The sequence below is a fragment of the Leptonychotes weddellii genome, chromosome 3 (assembly GCF_054177405.1).
Source record: "Leptonychotes weddellii isolate Sample4059 chromosome 3, ASM5417740v2, whole genome shotgun sequence".
Lineage (NCBI taxonomy): Eukaryota > Metazoa > Chordata > Mammalia > Carnivora > Phocidae > Leptonychotes > Leptonychotes weddellii.
The window spans coordinates 50,508,944-50,529,093 of NC_138371.1; the positions used below are offsets into that span (position 1 = coordinate 50,508,944).

The 20,150-nt window shown below is 34.7% G+C and overlaps 1 protein-coding gene across 1 annotated transcript in view; it reads right to left on the reverse strand.

The window, feature by feature from the left end:
• AGPS (alkylglycerone phosphate synthase) overlaps positions 1-20,150 on the reverse strand; it is a 144,570-nt gene that overhangs the window by 64,508 nt on the left and 59,912 nt on the right. The window contains exons 8-10 of the mRNA XM_081814110.1: positions 18,328-18,408; positions 8,445-8,570; positions 6,048-6,156 (exon numbers count right to left, since the gene is read on the reverse strand). Of these exons, the coding sequence (XP_081670236.1) occupies positions 6,048-6,156; positions 8,445-8,570; positions 18,328-18,408 (316 nt within the window). The remainder of the gene's footprint in view (positions 1-6,047; positions 6,157-8,444; positions 8,571-18,327; positions 18,409-20,150) is intronic.

The window sequence follows — 20,150 nt, forward strand, 5'->3', positions numbered from 1 at the left end:
ACAAATGACTTGAAATTTGACAGGCATACAGTCTGAAACACAGGAATCATCTTCTCTATTTAATCTAACCACAGATTATAGAACACTTTAATAAATACTTGCTGAAACTCAAAGTCACCAGATTGAAATCCATTAAGGAAAAGGTCAGTATAAGCCATGATTGCAGACAGGAACACTTTTCTACTTAAAACTAAACTCCGAGTTCCCAGGTTTTTGTGAAATCCTTCCTTAATATCTGAGAAATGGAGCCATCTGAAAATACTTCTTTGAATTATAGCATGTAATATCATCTAATACAACCTAAATATAATCCAGGAAAAAGCTGGAAACCATTTAAATGCCAATCAATGAGGGTCTGGTTAGTGTACATTCAGTAGCTGTCAAAAAGAATGAAGTGGCTCTAAATGTAATGATATGAAGTAAGCTTTATAAAAGGAAGTGTAAAGCAGAAAGGCTGCATACATATATACTTAAATATAGCAGTAAGTGTTTACTCTGAACAAAGGAAATGCTCAGAAAAAGGGATAGAAGGGCAGATTTTCCCTTACACATCCTTTAGTACCTTTTGAATTTTGTACATTTGTCCATATTTTAATTTTGTATATGTAATTACTTATTCAAAAAGTTGATTTTAAAACACATATCCCTTTACATTAGCAAATTTCCTTTAAAATTCTAATTCTACATCAAAATTCCAAGGTACCAGTGAAAAGTGACCATGCCTTAAACTTCTATATACCTGTACTGCTTCCTCTGTAGAGTAGGCACCCTAAAGTAGTAAAACCCACCATAACATTGAAAGTGAGGTAAAAAAAAATAAAATAAAAATTAGTAAAATGAGACTTTGCATTATTGCAAGGTTAATGAAATGCCCAAGGCAAGTCTCTGCAACTATCCTGCTATGAGTCTACATGGGGTCCCACTGTGAAAGCAAAATCATCCAGGTCTCAGAGAGCAGCTTCCACTCAGACTTACATTCAACTTAGCACATCACAAATGAATATATCTAAATTCACTTAATCAAAAGCCTTGTTTCTGTTGTGTTATTATATGTATTGATTCTTTTGCTTTGGGAATATTATGTCAGTGGAGTGATAGAAAAGACTTGGATTACTTATCACTTGATTATATGTATATTGTACCACTTTATACACTTTTATATTTTATATCTACTTTATATAATTGCTTATAAATAACTCCATGGCAATATGACATCACAGAGGCTTATACATCATTCACTCTTCTGTTTTATCAAAACTACATTACAATAAATTTAAGAATTTTCTACTTTATAATTTTCAAATATAATATTTGTTCTCAAGAAAACTAAAAGCTTCAAGTGCTATTTGATATAAAATGCAAGTATTTGCTCAAAGTAAATAAACTCTTTTGTAATTTGACAATATACTCTCAGGTGACTTCGGGACTAAGAATGGCAGTCATTTGACTCTGAATCTTCCCCCCTCTCTATTTTCCCCCAAAACATAAAAATCAACAAGAAACAGAAAAACACATATAATAATGAAACAAAACTTTCAATATTACTAGGAGACAAAAAAACACTCTGAACTTCACATTACCTGTTAAACAGAGATAAAACAAATTCCAAAAGACCTACTACAGCCTTCTACCTGCTGCCAGCTTGTAAGGGTAGAAAGTAAAGGGAGGCTTAAAAGATTTTATATGAAAAAATAGACAGTATCAGAGGACTTGGAGGAAGCAAAGATAAAATCAACCACAGACAGCAAAAGTACAACAATAATACCAAAATCCTGTACAGGGAAATCCACAGCCCTGGCTATGGGGAGGGGTCTGAAAATGGGAAGAACTAGAAATGGCAGCCTTGGAGAAGCAAGGGGAGTATTTTCAGGGAGCGTCATATTCAGAGAAGTGTGGCACTCCTTGGAGACAAAGTAATGATGGGAAAGAATGAAGTAAGAGAGGGAAATTAAAGACCCTATAGAAATAAAAGAGAAAGAAGACATGCCAAGCCTTCTTCCACCAAAAATACCACTCCACAAAACAAGTAGCACAAGAGAGGGTAGGAGTGACAGAAAAGGACATTCCCAAACTAGGAAACACTTTCTAAGTAATAAATAGCAATAGAAAAAAGCAGACCAAATCCACAAAAACTACTGGAAAAAGACAAAATATAAACAAAAGGTTTTCTGCTGATGAAAAGTCTCTCCCTTAAACCAACCAATATGCTGGAAAAAAAACAGTAATAAACATCTCAAACTGAATTAAATACTGTCAAGCAAGCATTTAGGGATATTAAAAAAAAATACCTGAGTCAGAAATACAAACATTAAAAGTGGACAAAACACAAGAAGAAATGAAGTAAGAGATGACTAATTTCAGGAAAGAAAAAGAACAGCAGCAACAACAATAAAAAAAAAAAAACATATAAAAACTGAAGGCTAAGTTATAAGGTACCCAAGGAGAACAGAGAATAGATTCAAATGATGACTCAATAAAGGGCATTGAAGAAAAGCAGGAAAATAACCAAGAGAATGAAAATGAAATAAAGAAAAAAGGTGGGGAATAAAAAGGGTCAGAGAAATAGTGGTTGAAATGCCAAAAAGCAAACATAATCAGACATAGTATAATTGGTGTCCCTGAAGAAGAAAAATCAAAACAATGGGGGGAAAACCCCTAATATTTAACACTAGATACAAAAAAAACTTTCCAGAAAGAATAAAAGATGTAAATATAAACATAGAAAGGGTCCACTGGGCACCACACAAAACAACCTAGGACAATCAACTCTGAGTTATAAAAGTTGTAGACTTCAATAATAAAGAAAAAAATCCTCAGGACACTCAGGTGAAAAAGGGAAACAAGCTATAAAGGCAAAAGAACTAGCATTAGATTTCTTTAAAACAACATATAAAACCGGGCAACACTGGGACAGTAGTTTCAAGAAAGAAGGAAAGAAAGTGCAACCCATGGATATTATAATAACTACTCAAGCTGTCCTCAAGTGTCAAGGTCATACAAAAGGTAAAAATACACAAAGGACTGATAATAAGCATTTCACTTATTTCAACATAGAGCAAAGGCGAAAACAAGGGTGGGTCATGGGTTAAAAAAGTAAAAATGTAGCTTTTAACCATTTTTCAAATAAAAGAGCAAATTCTTTTGAATTACTAGTAAATTCCATACATAAGAAAAGAATGCAAAGCATTTCAGAGGCTTTAACTATTTATTATAATTTTCATTATATTGATGTTATAGCATCTAAAATGGAAGGAAGCTGCTAATTGAAAAAAATCATTATGAAAAACTCATAACACAAAACAAGACAAAAACATTAAATTTAACATGGTTAGTCACATGAAGAACTTAGTAGGATCAGGAAAATACATTTTTTTAATGATAATCCTTTCAAGGTTGTCATCAGATGATTTAATTATAGCAAGAAAGTATTTTTAAAACTTGAGAAAAAGTTTATGATTCACATTTAAAGTAGGAGGTTATTATTTAGATTGGCTCAAGATAGCAGATAAAAATACATATTATAAAAGAATATGAACTTGTTGTGATGAGTACCAGGTGATATACAGAAGTGCTGAATCACTATATTGTACTCCTGAAACTAATATTATACTGTATGCTAACTAGAATTTAAATAAAAACTTTAAAAAAATAAAATTCAAAAGTAAAAAATAAAACAAAAAAGAATATGATTTCACATAAATTAACTTTCTCAATCATGCTGTCTCCTGGCCTACATTAAGATGACTCTATATCCACATACAGAGATGGAGATTAAGGACTATAAATACACTTGTAAAGATCACTGATGCCAAAATAATAAACAGCAACAACAATAGCAATAAATTTAACATTTGTTGAATACTTACTAAATGCTTATAGACTGCTTATCATAATCTCATTTAATACTCACAAAAGCTTATTAAGATGGATTTTTTTATTATCCCCATTTTATAGCTGAGGACACTGGCATAGAGAATTACCTAATTTACACAAAGTCACAGAAATTTAAGTGGTGGAACCAGGATTGAGATCCAGATCTGAAAGATTTCATCATTCTTGCTCCTAAATCACTATGGCATTTTACACGTATGTTTATGGTAAGATCTCATTTAAATACAGTAATCTGCCCTAGTACATACATTTAACAAATCATATTTCTTTGCTTACTTTATTATTATGAGTTTACCTTCCTTAAATTCAGAGAATAATTTACTATTGAGGGAGGTAGTCTAGTCATTTAGTTTATCTAGTCATTAAATAAACTATTTTAAAAGGCATAAAAGACCAAATTATCTCTCCAGTTACCCTGTAACCCTTACCACTACTCTATTCCTAGACCTGCTGCCTACTCCACTCTACAGTTAAATCTTATGTTCCAGTTACACTGGAAACCTGGCCACTTCACCAGGCAGACGTGGCTCTTCTCACTTCTAAGTCTGCCCACCTGCAGTTCTCTCTGCAGGGCAACTCCCTCCCCACCTTATTCCCTCAACTCCTTATCAACCTTCAAGGACCACTTTAGGCATGACCCCTCTGAAAAGGTCTTCTTAAGCACCCATCAATGCAAACTTGTCTGTATTTCTCCTGCATTTACTTCTATCATATAATTTATTGTACTGTATTATAAGGGTCAATTGTTACCTGTGTCCTTCATTGTGCCAGCACAGTACCTAGCACCAAAAATTTTAAAATACTAAGCGATGGGAGAAAAAAAATGTCTGATATGGTTACTTAAAAAGATCATTTATATTTAGAGTTGACTCCAACTATGTATGCACAAATAGTAATAGTGTAATTAATGACTATCAGTTTTAATACCTATTTGTTACTCAGTTTGACACCTGGTGGCAAAAGGTTATATATTTTAGTTAACTTTTGGATGATGTGTTAGCATAAGAAGTTGCAGAATATTTACCAAAGAATGATATTATTTTAAGAGAATTTAACATTTTTTTCTCATTAAAAATGTAGTTCTATTTTTCCATAGAAGAGTATACTGATCAGAAAAAGAGTAAGAGGGTAAACTGGTAAGACATCTTGACAAAGGTTTATCATTGATTATCATGAAAAAATACCTAAGCTATATCATTGGTCATCAAATCACTAGTTGACCTGTAGCCTGTCACTGAGACATAATTTGTTATTTTTTCTCTCCCTGATGTTACTATCAAAGATAGAATTTATGTCCTATCATCCTAGTTTATTGTAATTGCTCAGCTAAATGTTTTGAAAATCTATCTCTTTTTAGCTTGTACCACATCTTCTAAACTAGTAATGAGTTCCTCCACTCATTTAGAGACACTTATTTTATCTTATTTCTCTGGATTTAAGGGATATCCCTCTCTACCATTTTAAGAATTGACAAACACGACTATGTTCATCTTATCCATAAAATTCACCACATAAAAGTTAGTTTGCAAAATAGAAGGTCAGTTTTTTCCTGATCAGTACAGCAATTAAATGTTTTGTATGAGATAAAGAACTATATTCTAATCCATCCCAGCATTAAGTAACCAAGCAAAGAATAGTAGTTTAAAAAAAAAGAAAGTCCAACATGTTTTAAAAGATATGTAAATCAACAGGATTTTAAATTCCACTTCTTCAAAGAATCAAATAGCAAGTAACAAAAGGTACAATTATAGAAAGACAAGACACTAAGACAGTACTTTCTCAGCCCTTTCCCCTGAGAAGTCAGACAAGATTAGAGAATACTATAAAATTTTAAAGCAAACCATTTTAAATCTTAACAACTACTCTTCCTAAAATCATTGATTAAAAACTCTAAAACAAAAATAAAATACCAAAAAGGCTAACTTATCTCTAAAACTATAAAAACCAAAACGTAAAAGGGATGTTTAATAAGATGTTCTCATAATAAAAACTTTATGAAGTACTAAATTAAAATAATAAAACTTAAAAAAAATCACCATTCTTTAAATATATAAAACATGTCCTTCTTTCAAAGATCTTATATCACAATATCACAGATTTTCAGAAAACTGAGTCACTAACCTGTATTTCTTTGTAATAAATTTAGTTATATTTACCTTCAGATCCCATGATGAAGTGATGGATATCAGGGCCTGTTGACATACGAGGTCCTTGACAGCTTTTTTCTATTATACCTCTAGGTGTTACCATTTTTATATGAACCACCTGTTTAATACAATGCACGATGTAAATTCTACGTATTTGTCAGTGAATGTTGTGTGTGTGTGTACACACATCCATCTATATTTATTAAAAACTCTACATTTAAAGATATTGGATTAAGTGATAAATGGTGATACCCTTCAGAATTCTAATATCTTTTAATAATTCTTAGACTAAAAATAAATTGTATACAACTTTAAAAGAAGAAAAAAATGATTCTAAGATTGTTATTGATTTGGGTATATTCATTCATCATCCTAAAAAAATGAAAAGCACTTTTCTTCAAACCAAATTTAGTCTAGGATTATCCATGTGGCAAAGAACTAAGGGACGAAAGAAATAATCAATGATCATATTTTAATAGGTTCATTCTTTCACTTATTTAACAGTACTGATGAATCACTATTATTCACATCAAACTGCTTCAAATGCTTAGAATTCTAAGAGAACACTTATTCTTGCCTTATTCCCACCCTCAATTTATCTACTTTGCCCACTTAGTAGAAAAGAATGAAGTATTAATTATAATCAGGTCAAAAATGGGATCAAGAGGGAGATGTAGTGATTGAATTAAAGAGAAGAAAAGAGAGATGCATGTGATACAAGTCTCACACCAGTGAGAAAGTAAGTAAATTAGAGGTAGAGGGTCACTCAAAAGTAGTTCCTGAAACCCAAATCAGGAAATGGTTAGGTGAAAATCCAACACATTTTTACAATAGCTTTCTGACAGATAAACAAAAATAGTCTATTTATTATTTAAGGAAATGAGCAGAGGACATCAATAAACAATTCACAAAACAAAAACTAAAAATCACCAATGAGGACATTTTAAAAGTATACATTCACTAGCAATTAAAGAAATAAAAAAATTAAAAAGACAAAAATATAAATAAAGGGTCCAAATAAAATAAAGATTCTCATAGTGCTAGTGGGAATGCCAAATGGCACAAATTTCTATGAAGCATTTTGGCGATAAAGATTCAAAGACTTAAAAAACATATATAAACATCTTGATTCAACAATTCAAGCTCTCTAGGAACTTGCTCAAAGAAAGTGATTAAAGATGTATGCTGAAGAAATTACTAAAGAAGATATTTTCCCCTTTGTTTCCTACAACTTTGAAATCAAGGATAATTTAAATATTCACTAATAGGGAATTACTTTAATAAACCATGAATTATCAATAAAAGAGAATTATATGCACTCTAAAAATGATAGCGTACATTTACATTTGTCTTTGTTCATTTACAAGTTAATATACTGACAATATAGTTTAAGGAGATTAAACACAGCATGATCCTTTTTTATATTAAAAGCTAGATATACACATGCAAATAAGCACGTTAGGATATATGCTTATAATCTGTGGTCCTTAAGGCTCTCCAAAAAAGGAATAAAATAAATTACATGCTTTAGCAGTACTAAATGTAGCAGTCTATCACATGTTTGCTTAACTATGATAAAGTTTTTAATAATCCAATAGTAAAAAGATTAAATTCTCTCCTCTGAAATTGAATTTGTTTTATTTGTAAAAAGAAAAATGTGATTTCTAAAATATCCTCAATTTAAAATAAAACAGGATAATGTACACATTTTAAGTGTTTATAATATACACTTATAATAATTCCATGCAGTGAGTATCATTAGTTTACTTTACTGAAGAGGAAACAAGTTTAGAAAGGTGAACCAATTTGCACAAGGTCACACAACTAATCACTGGAAAAGCTACACATGGAACAAATGATATCTAATCCCTAGCCAGAATGCCCACAGTTACACTATTACCACACTAGCTCCCAGAACACTGGCACCAGATCAGCTAAAATAAAATGGTGTGCACATAAACCATTACAGGTCATACTGCCACCTACTAGAACATTTTCAATCAGGCTCTTTAATTCTATACAGAAAAAAATTTTTAAGAAAAATAAGTATAAACTCTCCTAAGGCAAAAAAGTGGCAATGATGATGAGATCATTTAAATAAATAGACTAAAACCTTGGGAGAGTTCAAGACTGAGGCTCCAAGAAGCTTATAAAATAATGTTTATATATAAGTAAGATACTATGAAGCATCTATAAACCTTAAATATCAGTCACTTGAAAAGGAGCAACTGTAAATAATGACCACAGTTGTCTTTAAACTGCTTCCACTATACATAGTCAACTTTACTATAATCAAAAGGGGTATACTTTTGGGAAGACCCTACCATTCAACTCTAAAAAAGGCTTTAATCACTTCACAGTAATAGACTAATCAATTATGACACAGTAAACCAGAAAAAAATTTACCAGGTCCTCAATATTGCCATAGATATTCTTCTTCATGCCCGATGCCCGAGTAGATACCCATCCTCCCACAGTGCTGAATTCCAGGGAATCTGGTTCATGACCTGTACAATAACCACTTTCTTTAAGCTGAAAAACAAAAAATGTAGTATTTTACTAGTGAAAATGGGACCATTTCACATAGCATTCAACACATTAACTCTTCACACTTTAAAATTTCCATATGTCACTGGTATTTGGACTCATTAAAACCTATATAGAAAAAGAAATACTTTTATCATGCTCATCCAAAACAATTTTTAAGCTTTTGCCCAGTGGAAAACTTCACAAAACTGAAAAATGTGGACCAAAAGACAGGTTCGCTAGCCAATCTTACTCCTTACATCCTTTTAAAATAAAATCAACTACTGTCCCTACTTTTTTTTTTATCACAAAGAGACAATTTAAATACTTATGGGGATCAGATTATGCTTAAATAACTGCCAACTTCACCTAAACACTTTCAATAAATAAAGCACTTAATCTCTTGTTCTCCCTACCCTAATATAATATGCAGCAGGCCTGCAGAAAATCTAAGCAAATTGCCTGTACTTAATTCTCTCAAGGAGTCATGTGTTTTAATGTACAGCCATCTGGCTAGGTTTCCTGAATGTAATACCATCATTTATTTGTGATGCAGATCATGCATTCCTGTACATTAAATAGTCACTTGTTTCTCATTTTTCTGTATTAGCTTGGCTTTGCCATCTGCACAGCACCTGAAGTTGAATGGATGCCCTTTACTGCAATACCACCAAAGCCATTCCACTGAAATCATTTTAAAGACTCAGCCATCTCATGTCAAATGGTACAGGCACCACCATCTGCACACTCACTGTCGACTGCACTCAAGCCCATCAATCTGTATTGACCATTTTGATAGTCATCCAGTTAAGCAACTGCTTCTATTTTTCAAGTAAGCCATGCAGAGATGCAGAATGTGTCAACTATGTTTGTATCTGTAAGTATGGTATAAAAGTTGTGATCCAAACGGAAAGAACCTAATAGGTTAAACATAATTTCTTAGCTTTTGCACATAAGCATTGCAAATTATTTATCTTTTCTAATATTTTTGCTAGGAAGACAACATTTAAAAAGATATCAATTATTAATAATAATATTTTCACTAAATATTGAAGGTGTTTATTTAATTTTAAGAAGTTATTAACTACTCACAAAGAAGTAGCTTAAATATATGAATGGACAAGTTAAAATGATTATTGGATTGTTATTTTATAGTTCTTCCCTAACTCCCAATCTATATTCATATTATTTACTCTCAAAAAAAGACTACGGTTAACTCAATTTTTCTGAAATTAGCAGAAAAAGAAAAAACGTTCATAGGATACTTAGATATCCTAAGCACTAAACGGGGCGTTTTCACATATTCTCATGACAAAATCTCCACATAACCTACACCAAAGCAAATTAAATCTAAACTACTTCTATAAGTACATTCAATGTTAAATATACTTATAATTTGCCTCTTATGTCTAGTAGGCTACTTCATTACCTTCCTCAATTATTAAGTGGTGACCACCGCAATGAAAATGAGGATATAAAAACAATGAAAAAACAAAACTAAACAGAAAGACAGTCTCTATGCTCAAGGACCTTGACCTAGCACACCACTTTAAATCTACGACTTTGTTAAAATCTGACTAACTTCCTACTAGGTAAGTGAAGTGTAATGGCTAAGAACCTGAACTTGAAACTTGTCATTTATGCCTCCTAGAAAATGTGCCTGCTACAGTACACTAATAAGAAACAATTTTTGGCATATGGTTAGGTGCTTAATAAATGGTACCTATGACCATATACAATCAGCCACTTTTTCTTCTAAAAGTCTATGTCTTTGCTGTGTCTTTGTTCTTGTTTTAAAGTTTTTATTTATTTATTAGAGAGTGAGAGAGAGCACAAGAGCGGGGTGAGGGGCAGAGGGAGAAGCAGACTCCCTGCTGAGCAGGGAGCCCGATGCAGGGCTCAATCCCAGGAGTCCTGGATCATGACCTGAGCCGAAGGCAGACGCTTAACCAACTGAGCCACCCAGGCACCCCTTGCTGTGTCTTTGTTAATGCCATTAGCTGCTAGAAAAATCTGAAGAAAGGTTTATAGATTTAACTCATACAGTTAATCAAACATCCTTTTTTATTTTTAATTTATTTTTTTTAACATTTTATTTATTTATTTGACAGAAAGAAAGACAGAGAGAGAGCGAACACAAGCAGGGGGAGTGTGAGAGGGAGAAGGAGGCTTCCTGCTGAGCAGGGAACCTGATACAGGGCTCGATCCCAGGACCCTGGGATCATGACCTGAGCTGAAGGCAGATGCTTAACGACTGAGCCACTCAGGCGCCCCGTCAAACATCCTTTTTTAATAAAATAACCTCTCCTCTCCATCTGTATGCCATAAAACAGAATAAGAATTTTATCTTAGGGGCACCTGGGTGGCTCAGTCATTAAACGTCTGCCTTTGGCTCATGATCCTCGAGTCCTCGGATTGAGCCCTGCATCGGGCTCCCTGCTCAATGGGAGGCCTGCTTCTCCCTCTCCCACTCCCCCTGCTTGTGTTCCCTCTCTCTCTGTGTCTCTCTCTGTCAAATAAATAAATAAAATCTTTAAAAAAAAAAAAAAAGAATTTTATCTTATATCTGTACTCCCATTCAATATTAAAACAACAAATATTTACTATGTTCTAAGCATCAGACACATCACTAAGAGCAAATCCTAAATGGCAGAGCTTGTTACTATACAGACTGTGAAGGGAACTCAAATTAACAAGAAACATAATTAAATAAATACAGAACATTTAGAAGTGTAATGGAAAAAATTAAAAGTGCAGCAGGACATTCATCCAAGTTCAAGTAAAAGGAACTAGATTTACCCTCTCACATGAAAAAAAAAAAAAAACCTGAAAAAACATAAGAAACAAAAGTCTTTAAACACTGGACATGAGGTAACAAAGGGCTGTGATCCCTTGAGAAAGCAAACAAAGGAAGTGAATACTATGAATGCCCCTTGCTTATACCCCAGACTGCAATGCAGGGAAAGAGAATCCAGGCACAATTCTGGCAAACACTGTGTGTGAGGTAAGGAGACTGAGTTCGAAGCTGTGGGAAACCAAAGCATCTAGAATTCACAAGAGAAAGTACTGAAGAGAAGAGAGCAGCACAGAGAGAGGACCCTGGAGATTGGCAGAGGGTCCCCCTCAAGTAGTCAGCAGAGTAATGAAAAGCACATACAAGTGAGGAAACCACCCAGGATGAGAGTTAAAAGTAATCCAAGAGGATTAGAGAAAAGTACCAGCACTCATACAGGCCAGAAATCTGTTCCCACCAGCCTGACTTGGATAATTTTTCCTTCATAAAGCATGAGATGGAACACCCAAGATGGTCATTCCTCAGTAATGAGAAATGATTAGCCTCCGATTGAGCACTGCTCTTGAACCCACCTAAAAGATCATAGAAGTGAGAACTAAAGGATCAAACTATTTCCAAATATCTACATCCCAGAAAAAAAGCTCAAGAATATTTATAGAAGTGAAAAACATCCAAGACCTAACAATATTTACAATGTCTGGTACTTAATAAAAAATTACCAAGCATACAAGGAAGCAGGAAAACATAACCCATAATGAGGAAAATAATCATTATGAGGTGAATAATCAAAACCAACCCAGAACTAACACAGATGTTAGAATTAGCTGACCAGGACATTAAAACATTTATTTAACTGTATTCCATATGTTCAGAGTAGAGACATAGAAAATATGGAAAGATCCAAATTAAGTATCTAGAAAAGTAAGAAATACAATGCTTGAGATTAAAAAAAATACACTTGATGGGGTTACGAGCAGAATATACTCAGCAAATAAAAGATTAGTGAACTCCAAGACATAGCAAAAAAAAAAAAAAAACTAAAGAAAAAAAAAAAAAAAGAGCATCAGTAAGCTGTGGAACTTCAAACAGCCTAATATATGAGTAAACAAGAGTCCCTAAAAGTCAGGTGGGGGAGGGAGGGTCAAATATTTGAAGAAATAATAGCCCCAAATTTTCCAAATGTGATGAAAGCTATAAACCCACAAATAAAAGCAGCTCAACAAAGCCCCTGTGTAAGAAACACACACACACAAAAACTACACCAAGGTCTATCACAATCACATAACTCAAACCAGTTCTAAAAAAATCTTAAAAGTAAACAGAGAAAAAAAAAACCCCACAGAATGTACATAGGGACAAAAATAAGATTTCTTGCCAGAAACAGTAAAGTGAGACCACAGTGAAGCAATATATTTATATTACTGAAAGAAAAACACTATCAACTTATCATTCTATACTCAGTTAAAATATCTTTGAAAAAACAGAAAGGTAACCTTAAACTAATAAGGAATTAAAGCAAGACTGCAGGATACATGATTAATATACAAAAATCAATTGCTTTCCAATATACCAACAAGGAACAAGTGAAATTTAAAAATGAAAACATAATGCCATTTACATTAGCCCCCCTCCAATGAAATACTTAGGTATAAATCTAACAGATATGTTATAAGATCTATATGGAAAAATCAAAGTTTTAAATAAATGGAGAGATATTCCATATTCATGGAAGACTCAATATTATCAAGATGTCAGTCCTTCCCAGATTGATCTACAGATTCAGTGTAACAAACCCAATCAAGGGGCGCCTGGGTGGCTCAGTCGTTAAGCATCTGCCTTTGGCTCATGTCATGATCCCAGGGTCCTGGGATCGAGCCCCACATCGGGCTCCCTGCTCCGCGGGAAGCCTGCTTCTTCCTTGCCCACTCCCCCTGCTTGTGTTCCCTCTCTTGCTGTGTCTCTCGCTGTCAAATAAATAAATATTAAAAATCTTAAAAAAAAAAAAGAACCCAATCAAAATCTCAACAAGTTATTTATAGATATTAACGAACTGATTCTAAAGTCTATATGGAGGGGCGCCTGGGTGGCTCAGATGGTTAAGCGTCTGCCTGCAGCTCAGGTCATGATCTCAGGGTCCTGGGATTGGGCCCCGCATCGGGCTCCCTGCTTGGCGGGGAGCCTGCTTCTCCCTCTCCCTCTACTGTTCCCCCTGCTTGTGCTCTCTCGCTCTCTCTGTCAAATAAATAAATAAAATCTTTAAAAAAATAAATAAAGTCTATATGGAGAGGCAAAAGACCCAGAATAGCCAAAACAATTTGAAGGGTAGTCTTTTCAAACAAATGGTGCTGAAATAACTGGATAACCATATGAAAAAAATGAACTTCAATCCATCCTTTGCACCATACATAAACATTAACTCAAAAATCTTCAAACCTCATTAGAGACTTGAATGTAAACTAAAAACTATGAAACTTAAATGGGAGAAAATCTTTGTAACCTCAGGTAAAGCAAAGATTTCTGGATATGACAGCAGAACTATGAAATATAAAGTAAAAAATTAAATACATTGTGGAATTCACCAAAATTAAACACATCTATTCATCAAAAGACTCTGTTAAGAGATTTAAAAGACAAGCCACAGACTGGGAGAAAATATTTGCAAAGCATAGGTCTGCAAAAGGACTTATATCCAGAATATGTAAAGAATTCTCAAAACTCAATAAGAAAACAACCCAATTTAAAAATTAGACAAACAAGTTGAACAGACACTTCACCAAAGAAGATACATGGATGACAAATAGCACTTGAAAAGATGTTCAACATCACTAGTCACTAGAGAAATACAAATTAAAACCACAATGAGATACTGTAACACATCTACTAGAATGACTAAAACTTAAAAGACTAACATTAACAAGTATGGAGAATATGTAGAGAAATTAGAACTCTCACACAGTACTAGTGGGAATATAAAATGATGCCCTCTGGGAAAATGTTTGGTAGTTTTTCAAAAAGGTGAATATATACCTACCACTTCATTTCTAGATATTTACCCAAGAGAAATGAAAGTATATGTCCATTCAAGGATTTGCATATGAATGTTCATAGAAGCTTTACTTGTAATAGCCCCAAATTGGAAATAATCTAAGTGTTCAACAAGTGAATGGATAAACGAACAGTGGTATATTTACACAATATAATGTTGTGGTGGTATATCACACAATATAATACTACTGAGCAATAAAAAGGAATAAACTAATTGATACATGCAACAATATGCATGAATCTCAAACTAATTACGCCTAGTGAAAGAAACCATACCCTCAATCCCCAACCTCAAAAAGAGTACATGATTAGATTTTAGTAAAATTGTAGGACAATTAAACAAATCTACAGTGATAGAAAGCAGATCAGCCTCCAGAACTGTAAGACAATATACTTCTGTTAAAAAAACAATCAATCAATCAATGACAGGGGTGGAGGGTAAGGGTAGGGTAGAGAGAATCATAAAGAAGCAAGAGGAAATCTTTGGGTATGGTACAAGTGTTCATTATTGTGATTGTGGTGATGGTTTCACAACTGTACTCATGTATCAAAACATAACAAATTGTACCTTTTAAATAAGTGCAATTTACTGTATGACACTTAGACCTCAATGAAGTACTATACAACAAATCCATAATTGACATGTTAGTGACCTCCCTTAAATTGTACACAAAATAAAATCAATATAATTTACAAACTAAAGAGATTAAAATGTGCTACCCAACTACTATCTTTGTGTCATTTTAGAATTTCTAGGAGGAAAAAGCAGGATGTTTTAAGCTGGTTACCTCACTGATTAAGAAACTGAAGAGTACAGAAGTTTAATGAGAAAGAACTTCAAGTGGGATCAAAACAGCTGTAGAAACTACATTACAGTTTACTGGAGGCAAAAAAGAAAGTTCTATATTGGCATTTAGGGAAATGAACTAGTAGGTAAAATATCAGAAGTTCCTAGTCTAGGAAAATGTCATTTAAATTTCAAGGAAATATGTTCCTTGAATTTTAATTCTAACCTTTCAAAAAAAAAAAAAAAGAAAATTTGGAAAGGTTAAAATACTCCATCAAATGCTGTAATAAAAGATATAAAATTAGAGACATGAAAGGTCACCCTTTGTTATTAAAAAACTGCTGTGTTGATAGTGCCTCATTTAGATATAATGGAAAACTAATATGGGATTTTTACAGGTTTTTTTCATTAAATACTATTATTCTGCCCACTTAAGTTCATTATAAACTATAATAATTAACAAATCTAATTACTTGGACTTATATAAAACCTTGGCTTACTAAAGATCTTTAACACTGCCTCAACTAGTATGTTCAATTTCATTCCAGTTCTATCTTAGTGCATTAAATCAAAAATAAAGATAATAGTTTAATAATTTTTTTCAAAGCTTTTCATCCAGAATTGGTCAGTGGCATACCAATTTCATTCAACTTTACCAAGAAATAAGGGAAAAGACAGTAAAAATAAGATGGACAAGCATGTCTCATCTCTCTCTGTCCCATCCAAAGGTAGGAGGGAGGAGTCTCTATAACTCAGGTTGAACAAAGTGGTCAATGTATCACCAACAAATTAAACTTCCTAATTTTTGTTTACAAAAGCTGAGTTATAGTCATCCTGACCATGTCTGCGGAAGTTGGAAATACATTTTAATAATTACCTCCTTAGAATTCATGAAAGGAACCTAAAGTTTTCCAAGAATTCTTCAGGATCCTAAAAAAGTGCTACAAGGTCTCCAAGGGTTTGACTAATTCTTGAGCGGTTTTCAATGCAATTAGGCACTGGGGCACTTGGGTAGCTCAGTTAAGCATCTGACTCTTGATTTCGGATCAGGTCATGATCTCAGGGTCATGAGATCAAGCCCTACGTCAGGCTCCATGCCCAGCGCAATGTGCTTGAGATTCATTCCTCTTCCCTCTCCCTCTGCTCTCCCACGCACCCCCCCACCCTGCTCTCTCTAAAACAAATAAAATCTTAAAGAAATTAGGCATTGAAAAGTTAATGGCAAATACCAACATCTATCCAGTTGATCCAATTTGTCATCAACTTCTGAGAATTCAATGTCCAATATGTTCCATTTTGCTCCATTCTTACTCCTTCATTATAGGTCACTATCAGCTCTTGTCTGAATTACGCCAGTAGCCTCTTAACCACCCTTATGTGCCCCCCATCCATCCTCCAACAGGAGCTAGCCAGAACTACCTGAATACGAGGTAAAGTTCAAACTTCTAAAAGGGACTTTATAAGGCCCCTTTAAAATATGATCTCTTTGTGTTTCCCGGCTTCATCCTTTACCACCACTATACGTATTCCCACCCAACATATAAACACCAAGACTGTGTATTCTCCCATAAACACACACTAGACCTCAGCCACACCCAGCTGTCTGCAGGCCGCCCAAAAGCAAGAGCTGCCCTAAAAGCCTCTGCACTTGCTGCCTCCTCTGACTGGATTGTTCTCTCCACTCCCATTTCCTTTTTTGCTGATTTTCACTCATCCTGAAGTCTCATTTTAAATGCTGTGTTCTCCATGAAAAAGTGCTCAACATCACTCGGCATCAGGGAAATACAAATCAAAACCTCAATGAGATACCACCTCACACCAGTCAGAATGGCTAAAATTAACAAGTCAGGAAACGACAGATGTTGGCGAGGATGCAAAGAAAGGGGAACCCTCCTACATTGTGGGTGGGAATGTAAGCTGGTACAGCCACTCTGAAAAACAGTATGGAGGTTCCTCAAAAAGTTGAAAATAGAGCTACCCTATGATCCAGCAATTGCACTACTGGGTATTTACCCCAAAGATACAAACGCAGTGATCCGAAGGGGTAAGTGCATCCCAATGTTTATAGCAGTAATGTCCGCGATAGCCAAACCATGGAAAGAGCCAAGATGTCCATCAATAGATGAATGGATAAAGAAAATGTGGTATATACATACAATGGAATATTATGCAGCCATAAAAAAATGAAATCTTGCCCTTTGCAACGACGTGGTTGGAACTAGAGGGTATTATGCTAAGCGAAATAAGTCAATCAGAGAAAGACAAGTATCATATGATCTCACTGATATGAGGAATTTGGGAAACAAGACAGAGGATCATCGGGGAAAGGAGGGAACAAATGAAACAAGACAAAACCAGAGAGGGAGACAAACCATAAGAGACTCTTAACCTCAGGAAACGAACTGAGGGTTGCTGGAGTGGAGGGGAGTGGGAGGGATGGGGTGGCTGGCTGATGGACACTGGGGAGGGTATGTGCTATGGTGAGCTCTGTGAATTGTGTAAGACTGATGAAATCACAGACCTGTACCCCTGAAACAAATAATACATTATCTGTTAATAAAAGAAACAAAAAATAAATTCGCTAGAAAATAAAATAAATAAATGTGTTCTCTGTGATACCTTCTTTGTCTAATTCCTTCCCTGCTAACCCTATCTGATGAGCCATAACACCCTGCATTCAGCATTCACCTTGCAACTCTCACTCTGAATCATAACTGTCTATTTACCTAACTTTCTGTTATAATATAAGCTTTCCAAGGGTAGGGAATGGTGTCTTATTCATTACTGTCCTCAGTATCTAGCTCAATGCCTGACCCACAATGGAAACTGAGCAAATCTGTTCAGAGAATGTGCTGTGACAGGTACTCCATTCATAAAGAGGACACACAGAGGGGTGCCTGGGTGGCTCAGTTGGCTAAGCACCCAACTCTTGGTTTTGGCTCAGGTCATGATCTCTGGGTCATGAGATCAAGCCCTGAGTCCAGCTCCATGCTCAGCAGGGTCTCTGCTTGAGATTCTCTCTCTCCTTCTCTCTCTCTCTGCCCCTCCCCCTGCTTGCTCTCTAACTAAATAAATCTTAAAAAAATAAAGAGGACACATAGCAATTTTGAAAATCTTAATTAAAGGAAATAACATACCTGTCTCTCCAACTCCTGTCCTGTGATACCAGCCTCCACATGAGCTGTCAGATTGTTCTCATCAACCCAGAGGATTCGATTCTGTTGCAAAGGAAGAAAAAAGTCTCATCTCCAAGAACTACTGACATTTTCTGAGGAAATATAACTTCCTAACTCAAAATAGCAAACTAGCTAGAAAACTAGCAAATAGGGTTACCCACACTACTACACTACCCCTGTATCCCAGACTATACAACATGACAGATACAGTAACATAAGCACTATAGTGCACAGGAGTTGGGTTTAAAACACAGACTCTGTCTTTATTCAGGGATTAGTTTGAATTAAACTCTACCTCTTACCTTAAGCAATTATTTAACTAAGTCTAGTGTTTTCCTCATTGTGTGAATAATACTACTACTCATAAGGTTGGTGTAGGGATTAAATGAGATACTGCACATACAGGGGTGCCTGGCTGGCTCATTCGGTGGAGCATGCAGCTCTTGATCTCGGGTTGTGGGTTTGAGCCCCACACTGGGTGAAGAGATTACTTAAAAATAAAATTTTAAACAGAACAAAACAAAAAACCCTTAGCATACAAAGTTCCTGGCATTCTGCAAACACTCTCTGCACTACTATTAATAGTTAACGATCACATATAACTTAAGAATATCAGAAGATGCCCATTGTGACACTAGAAAAAGACACCTGCAAAGAAAGACATCTGAATATACTAAATGGCATTCCCGCTTTATTTTTAATCCAAAATAGGACGAGAGGCCCTGGACAGAAACCAAACCACACCCCTGCCTCCTGTTTAAAAAGAAGGAACTGAGTATCAACTGGCTCAACTTACCAAATGCATGACTTCCCAAAAACTGTTTTTAACATTATTGGTTGACCTAATTTTTCTATATATGAATCTTCATGAATTATTTTCTATTAAAAACAGACTTCTTTCCCCTTCTATTTGGCTGAACAATCAAGTTAACATATACTCTCTTCTTTTGGATCCCAGGGAAGCTTTCTTTGCACTTTGATATGTTTGGTTTCATGGCAATAACTAATATAGATAAGTCTAGCTAATAATAAAAAGGAAAGAATACAATAGACAATACGAAAATTGCTTGCCTATATTCGAAATTTGAATACATACAAATAATTGCACTGCTTAATTCACAGGATTATGATAAACATTAAATAAGATGATATACGTGAATGTACTTTTTGTTTTATGTTATCTAAAACTCTCATTTTAATTATACTCTCACTATAATAGTAATTTCAATATAACTCTCACAATAAGACAACAGTAATTCTGTCCTTTGGTCCTACAGCCACTAAACAAAAGGAAGTACTAAACTAAAGTAAAAAGACAGAATTCAGTAATCTGTTGGTACCTTATAATAACTTACACACATCTTCTCTAGTAGGCTGGCTCTTTTTTTTTTTTTTTTAAGATTTTATTTATTTGACAGAGAGAGAGGGAATACAAGCAGGGGGAGTGGGACAGGAGAAGCAGGCCTCCCACGGAGCAGGGAGCCCGATGCGGGGCTCAATCCCAGAACCCTGAGATCATGACCGAGCCGAAGGCAGACGCTCAACAACTGAGCCACCCAGGCACCCCACAGTAGGCTGGCTCTTGAAGTGACTACATACTTGTGCTAATTATATACCTTGTATCTACCAGGGGCCCAAACATATTTTTGGTAGGAAAAAAAAATTGAAGGAGGCAGAGAAAAAAAAATACCTTTATGGGTACTCACAGAAAAACCTAAAGAAAATATATAGGATACCCTATTATATTCAGTATACCCTACCCTAGACAAGTTAACAATAAGACA